The sequence below is a fragment of the Dipteris shenzhenensis genome, chromosome 14, assembly GCF_047967505.1.
Source record: "Dipteris shenzhenensis isolate YYH24624 ecotype China chromosome 14, Dip_SZ_1.0, whole genome shotgun sequence".
Classification (NCBI taxonomy): Eukaryota; Viridiplantae; Streptophyta; class Polypodiopsida; order Gleicheniales; family Dipteridaceae; genus Dipteris; species Dipteris shenzhenensis.
Window position 1 is genome coordinate 28,727,249 of NC_141609.1, and position 7,872 is coordinate 28,735,120.

The 7,872-nt window shown below is 44.2% G+C and overlaps 1 protein-coding gene across 1 annotated transcript; it reads right to left on the minus strand.

Annotated features, from left to right (window-relative positions):
• Positions 1-1,258: 1,258 nt before the first annotated feature.
• On the minus strand, positions 1,259-3,778 carry LOC147894432 (ultraviolet-B receptor UVR8-like). Its single transcript, XM_087385225.1, has 5 exons — positions 3,698-3,778; positions 3,123-3,472; positions 2,491-2,892; positions 1,864-2,248; positions 1,259-1,501 (listed from the first exon to the last, which is right to left on the minus strand). The coding sequence occupies exons 2-5, from the start codon at positions 3,389-3,391 to the stop codon at positions 1,259-1,261; spliced, it is 1,299 nt and encodes a 432-aa protein (XP_087241351.1). The 5' UTR covers positions 3,392-3,472; positions 3,698-3,778.
• Positions 3,779-7,872: the final 4,094 nt, after the last annotated feature.

Here is a 7,872-nt window from a genome sequence, read left to right on the forward strand (position 1 = left end):
TCCCACGTCCTTCTCTTTCTTGAGTAAGCATCTATATGCACTATGAATATTTTGCAACACTATGCTTTGTTGATGAATGTCGGTTTTATACTCACACTAGTCTAGTAGCTATTATCGCTTTCCTTACCATCTACTTCTTTGCACTATATTTTAAAATAATTAAATAATTAATTATATATTATTAATTTCTTATGATAAAAGATAACAAATTTAAGTTGCACATCACTACTAATATGTGCATCTACTTTATGATATTTCTCTAATTCTCTTTCATGTAAGATAGTGAGACTTCCATACAGAGAAACAATCCAACCATCTTGCCCCCTCTCGACATAACTGGATGGTTTTTAGACGTGGTAATCTGCCTATTGGAATAGGTGTGGGTTGGCAGCTCTCCTTTTCCCACGTCCTTCTCTTTCTCGAGTAAACATCTATCTGCACTATGGTCATTCACAACACCATGATTTGTTGGCGAATGTTGGTATTATACTCACACTAGTGAAGTAACTAGCATCTCTTACATTACCATCTACTCTCCTTATACTCACACTAGTGCAATAGTTAGCATCTTTTACATAGCCATCTACTCTCCTTCTTCAAGTTGCATTATATTTCTAAATAACTGAATAAAAAAGTATACATTCCTTATTTCTTACAATAAAATCCAACAAGTTTAAGTTGCACATCACTCATAAATATTCAAGACTCAAGGAGCTACAAATTTTTGCATACAAGTGTCATTAACAATCTCACTATGCTTGAACTTTGAGTCAAGATGACTTTTACATGAATCCATAACATATGGGTGTCCTATTCCTCCCCCTCTCCTTGCCCCTTGTGCTGTTACCCTCCAAAACAAAATAGATTTGCATACGTTGGGTAGAGGCACATTGTAGACTCGAAGGGAGCCCCGCGCCCTTTGACTCTCTGTCACCTCTCTCTCTCTCTCTCTCAGCTAAAGTTAAGGCATGATTCCACGTGTAGACAATTGAAAACAGCCCCTTCAAAAGAAACTGAAGTCATCATGCGAGCACTTGTCTTCCAATCAACGTGTGTCCACTTCTCTCTAGGCCAAAAACTCATCAGCTCCAACAAACTCCAGAAACAAGCTCATGAGGTGCTCATGATCAGCGCCAACAGCAAGGCTCCAAGAACAGGGTTTTAACCTGAGCTCAAATCAGCTGAAGAAGCCCGAAATCACTAGTAGCCAAATGAGGGGAGCCGGTTTGGGACACTGCCAGCCATGCTTGACCGATCATCAGCTCAAATCAAGCTCTACGAGCTCAGGAGAGCATTTCTCAATGTTGTTGTCGCCAATGTCAATCCCAAGCTGACCTTTGTCTCCCGATCCAAACGCATACAATCTGTTGGATGCGGTTATAGCCAATGTGTGTGCATTCCATGTTACAGAGCTGGTCAGGCTCACATGCACCACCCGCTCGCCTTTGCTTTTGAAGGAGGCCACAAGCCGAGGCTTCATGACATTCGCATGACGATGCGCCTGCAGCCAGCCCATCAAACAAAAGTTATTTTTTATTTAAGTGCCTTATTACGTGGATTCTTATCAGATCTGTGTCCTTGATGTGAGACCATATTGCTTGCTGTTACTGCGTCATACATATACATCCTTAAAACGACCAGAAGATCCCAATGCTTGCTGCACTGTGCCCTCCTAATGCCCGCTGTTTATAACTTACTGCATTTTTAAGACCCGTGACAGTCATGTTTACAGAAGGCAAACCAATATTATATGCTTTTCACCGCTAGCTTGTTCAGTTCGCAGGTGACGCATGTCTTTCGTGAAATGGATTTGAGAGTCATGAAAGACAATGGCTAAAATTATGCATGTTAAGAGAGACACACCGAACCATCTGAGTTGCTGAGATGCCCGAGGCTCGCTGATTCTCCAGAACCAAAGGAATAGACGTCCCCATCTTCCGCTACAACAAACGTTGTGTAATCCCCCGTTGCTACATGCACACCTTTGACGTCTTTTAAGGCATCCACTACCTTTGGCAGCGATTCGCACTCTTCGTGGCCATGGCCTAAGCAACCGTAGCGACCCCATCCCCAGGTGCAAACCCTTCCATCTTGCCCAACCGCAGCTGCATGCCAGGCTCCAGCTGCAATAGAAACCGGCTGGAAACGAAGAGTTTGGAAATGATCGATCCGACGAGGGTGGTGCTCGTCTGTTCTAGTTCCATGACCCAGCTTTCCGCCAAGTCCACAACCTACAGAGTAGACCGACCTGCCATGTTTCAGCAAATCGATAAGAGTCAATCTTCCAGTATTCAAGGGCGCGACATAGACGTCGAGTATGGCCTGGAAGCATGCAGATGATCCGGCAATTTCTAAACAATGTCCGATCTGCCACCAGGATGATTAACTTTCACCATCTGGGTGTTTGCACAGTCCATCACAGAGGATCAAATCATTGGCATGGAAGCAGCAAGTCGTGCATGTAGGAGTGGAGTGTGGCAGATGAATTACATTCCGCTGGGTTGACACGTCCGAGCTAGCAGATAGCAATACCCGGCTGCGATCTGCACAACCGGCACATGCTCAAGGGCTCCTTTCAAGAGCTGTGGTTTGACATCGTGGCCTTCTGTCTGATGACCGAGTCTGCCGTCAACACCCCAAGAGAAGGTATAAACGCGACCCTCTCGTGATAGGACTGCGGTGAAGAAATTGCCGATAGCAGCCTGTACAGCAAACACTCCATTAAGGGATTCGACCAGTCTTGGGCTGGTGATATTGCTGGATCCGGGGCCTCCAAACTCAGGATCGCCGTAGGTGTCCTTGCCAAAGGCATATACCTGCCCCATCTCGCTGATTAGCATTGTTCGGCTAACTCCTGCGGTTGCCTGGGTGATTCGCACCCCTTCAAGTGACCTGCAGATATATCTCCGCAACTCATATATATTAAGAACTATATCGGCAAACTAGATAATCGACACGTAAAACTCTTTCTCCATAGGAACGGCAGATCAGCGGAAATGGATAAACGTAATTCTAATGGTGCGGGCACATTCCAATTCTCCTGCGGTCAGGGCAAAATGCAGCGTGACAATGTTTGATCCTATGCCCTGGCTCCAGGAAATTTGACAGACGATTTCTCACACCTTAGAAGTCGTGGGCGCCTTTCCTCTGCGTAGGAGCCAGTACCCAGCTGTCCAGAAGTGTTGTTTCCAAACGTGTAAACCCTTCCGGAGTTTGTTACTACGACGCTGTGGCCAGGACCAGCAATAGCTTGAGACGACTCACGCCTGTAGCACTGCTCTCCTTGCATAAGAAATCGCAGCACGAGCTTCCAACTCCCCCCGCACCGCTGCTTCAGTTCCTCAGCGTCTCCGGCTTGCATGGCCGCGAAAATGGCCCTCTTCTTACACATATCCAACGCTGCGAGGTCAGGGATGCACAAATTCCCATCTGGTGGGTAGCCAGCAGGCTGTCTCAAGAACCTGCAAGTAGCCTGTGCAAGGAGGATACCCAACAGAAAATAATTAATGGAAAGCATGGACAGAAGAAAGTATATAAAATTCCCCGAGGTCTCAACAGGAAAGTAAATCCCATGATTGGTAATTTCTGCGCCCCAAGAGTCATGTGAATGCATTTGTTTCCTTTGCGCCGGCTTGCAATATTGTGAGACTGGACGTAACAAAAGCCTCAAGTTGGGATGATGCAAAGAAAACAAGACCTCGAGTCTAGCAAGGTCTGTGGCATCAAGATGCGAGTCAGCGAGAAGTTTCAAGAGGATGCAGGGATGGGAGGAGAGAGGGAATGGGTGATGGCGAGGTCTGGATGCTCGTCGATGGCAATGGCGTTTGGAGGGAGGAGAGGAAGAGGAAAGGTCGTCCATGTTGGAAGCTGCGCCGATGATAAAACTAGACTCTTATTTACAAAGTGCATGGTTGTTTCATGAGATGAATAAAGCTTTGTTTCTCAATCTCCCAAAAGCCGTACCCTTTCACAACACCGTCTCTCTCGTAAGTTGTAAGTTGTAACCCAACCCAAGTGGCCAAAACCCTGGACTAAAACCGTCCGGAGGTCTTGGGTTCACGTCTCAATGGATACCTCATGTGTGTTGCAAGTTATGTAGACACTTATGAGCCACCATGCCCATTTGATTAGATGATTGTGCACTACTTCAACGTGCCCACCTTCACTCTGCTTGATGACTTCCAAGCACCGTAGGCCTTCAATCAGAGCTCCTGAGTCACAAAGGACACTAGACTTTGATGTCAAACTCTATGAGCATGCCCTTTCGACTGTCGCATGTTGTGGAGGGTGTCGTGTCAAGCATTGTGGCCTCCTTGGCTAATTGGCAACTATTTCAAGGGGGATACCACCCTGTAGTATCATGAGTAATGGGTGTGTGAGTATGTATGAATGACTATCACAAGAGCTCATTACCACATTACTTATGGTATGAGGCCCATGTGGGTTATAGTATGAGGCTCCCCATTGGCTAGTGAGGACTCATATGCCATCGCAAGCCCTCAAGGTTTATTTGGTTGAACAGGTCATGTCACATGGATTAAGCAATATCTAATGATTCGAAATTGTTCTATTGCTTTATAGTTTGCTTAGACTTGTCGTGTGAGATGGGGTTGTGGGTCCCAATCCACCAAGAGGAGGAGCTAATGGACTCAAAGTTTGTAGTTGACATAGCACCCTTTGTGGAGGGCATGAGGAAGAGCCTAAAGGGGGTCTAGGGAGCCCAATCGGCTTCCTCATGCCTTCAAAAGATCCTAGATTGGGTGGGCACACTTGTCTTTCATTGGATTTTACGAGGATACACCAAAATATTTAGGCCACCAACTAGGCATTGACATCTATACTTCTATACTATTTCTTAAGGAGAGAAATACCATACTAGCCGCGTGGCAGAGATTGGGAGGTTTGGGGATGAATTCTAAAGGTTCAAGGGGAGGAGAGGGGGAGGAGGAGGGAGGTTCGGAGAGAGTGGGAAGGTTGGAGCACCAAGCTCTGCACCACATGGCAGGGGGCAACTGCAGAAGGGCAAGAACGGAGCAAACTGTGGGCTTTAGCATGACATGTGGTCATCGTTGAGTCGAGGAGGGGCCGCAAGAGTGACACGTCATAGTCATCGAGGGGGCAGTCAACGGGCCTATTGCCATGTGTCTTAGAATGCTCAGAGGGCAGAGTAAATGTTGGCACAAAAGGCGATGCCCCTAATGTGGCTAGGGATAGAGAGCTCTTCTGTGGGAAACCGTCCATCTGGCAGATAACGTGCTTCTACTCAAAGACTACTATAATATGGTTGAGAGTAGAGGGGACAAGTGGGAAGGGATAGGCAACGTGATAAGAGGCCATGAACTAAATACGTAGTTGAACTTTAAAGAAAGGACTGAGCTCTTGGACATATCAGGAGATACTGCCTTTACTTGGATAAACAACCAAGTGGCGCCCCTCCACAGGAAAGGGCGACTTGACAGAGCTTACTACTCTAAGAGAATTGTCGAGGGGATGTTGTGGGTTAAGAGCAGAGTGCTGGGTACCCTTCCCTTCTCGGATCATAAACCCATCTCCATTGTGTTGGAAAACGAAGAAAGGAGCATTGGCTACTCGTGGTTCAAAGCCAATCCCTTTTTTTTTCAACTCCCTTATGTCAGGGATAAGATAGATAAAATTTGGTTCAATGCCTTTGGGGGAACAGCTAATGCAACAGATAAGTGGATCAAAGCCATGGATAGGACTAAAACTTTCTTGCAAGTAATTACACGTAGAGCCGACAAAGCTAGATCGCATAGAACACACAAGCTTGAAGAGCAACTGGCTCTCTTTGAGAGTGACAACACCGCATAGGGTCAGGAACAATTGAGGACACTCAGGGCAGAAGCTGAAATAGCTCTACCAATCAGGCTAGAATTTACACTAGAGATTGGTGGGCCAAAAGAGCAGACAAGGCTAATGAGGATATGTTTAAAGTCCTGAAGAAAAAACGCGCTTAAGAATCCCTTGAGGCCCTTTAAGTTGGTGACAGACACATCCAAGACCTAAAGGAAATCCTTGAGGTAATTTCAGAACACTTTAAGCAGCTATTTGGAGAGGAGGAGGTCATCACAATAGAAAAGGCTATAGCCCATGGGAAGTGCTCTAGAGCGAGAGAAAGAAAAGTCTGTGTTTGACAACATTTATCTAGACAGAGATCTCACTCTAGAGGAATTGAAAGGTGTAGTAGACCAAATGGGGAAGGGCAAGACTCCAGGAGAAGATGGACTTCCTATAGAGTTTTATCAAGTCTATTGGGAAACAGTAGGCCCCTACCTCATGCTGCTATGGCAAGACTCCAAGGCAAAGGGCTTTTTAGACCCAAGAATCAACACAGGCATGATAAAACCTATTGAACCTAAAGGTGGTCCAAAAGAGGAATTGAAGAACTCGAGACCACCGTTGACTATGCTGAACAGCAACTACAAGATCTTTGCAAAGGCACTAGCTATTAGACTCAAAACTAAGATGCAATGCTGGATAAGGGAGGAACAAAAGGGATTTATACAAGGAAGGCACATCTTGGAAGCTATTCTCGCTTTGTGGGAAGGACTTGAACTGGCTGAGGCAACTCAACAAGACATTTGCTTCCTCAAGTTAGACTTCGACAAAGCATATGTTAATGGAATGGGGATTTATCCTGTCCTCCCTTAAAGACATGGGAGCAGGACCCGGCTTTGTGTCTTATAACACACTATTCAAAATTTTTGGACTTTCTCTCCTGGTTTGGACTTTTTTTTGGAGCATATCCTCTCCACTCAACTTCACTTAGTGAGCTCAAAAATTGGGTTTTTTAGAGCACTAAATGGGTCACTTATATACAAATATGGCCTTATTAAGCTAAAAATTCAAGTGGTGACCTCTAATAAAAAAAAATATGGCTCAATGAAGCTATAATTCCCAAACTTGTGCATGGTGCCCCCATCCAATAACTATAATAATAATAGTAGTAGTCTCCTAATTCTAGTTCAATTTTAACACTATGCTGATAAAGTGAAAATATGACACCATATGAAAAGAGTTTGTTGAATTCAACATATAAGTGGTGTACAAATACACCTTTTTTTTTTAAAAAGAGTTTGTTGAATTCAATATATAAGTTGTGTATAGATACACCCTTTTTTTGAAAAACAGAGTATACAATACATTATCTTATTGGTAGTGTATAGATACACCATTTGTATGCAAAAAAGCATACAAAACATTATCTTATGCATTTGAATCTCGTTTAGAGTCATCAGATTCATGTAATGTATTGATGGGTCAAGTCTTGGCAAATGATGGTTAATATGGACACGACTTGGATTAGGGATTATGATACATTTTTCAACATTGTATCCATGCTCCTTCCTAAAACTTTGTGTCCTCGATTTTCAACAATGAATAATGCTACTGACTTCCACCTCTGTTAATCCCTCATTATTTGGAACCCATTTACGTTTCTTTTGCAAGAATCCCTCATAGAGTTATTTTATTGTATATCTTCTAGGGAGATTTTTCAATGGCTTTGGTTCATACCATAAAGCTATGAATGTTATAGGAGTTCTGTCATCCCTTTCTATCTTAGCAACCTTTGCAACCCTAATTGGGCCACCTTGGTCATCCAACTCTGAACCTGGATCAGATGCCCAAACTGCAACAAATAGACCCTTTTCAATCTCATTAGATGGTATAAACTCTGGTAAGGGTTTGTCTCCCTTCCTGCCACAATATTTTCAAGGTAAAAGGCATTCCTCTACTTCCTCCATATCTACTGACATATTTATATCCAAAGGAAAACTTGGTGACCTAGCTTGTTTCGACCAAAAGGATTCACAGGTATTCAATGCTCATTAAGTTTTCTTGTCTTTCTAAAGA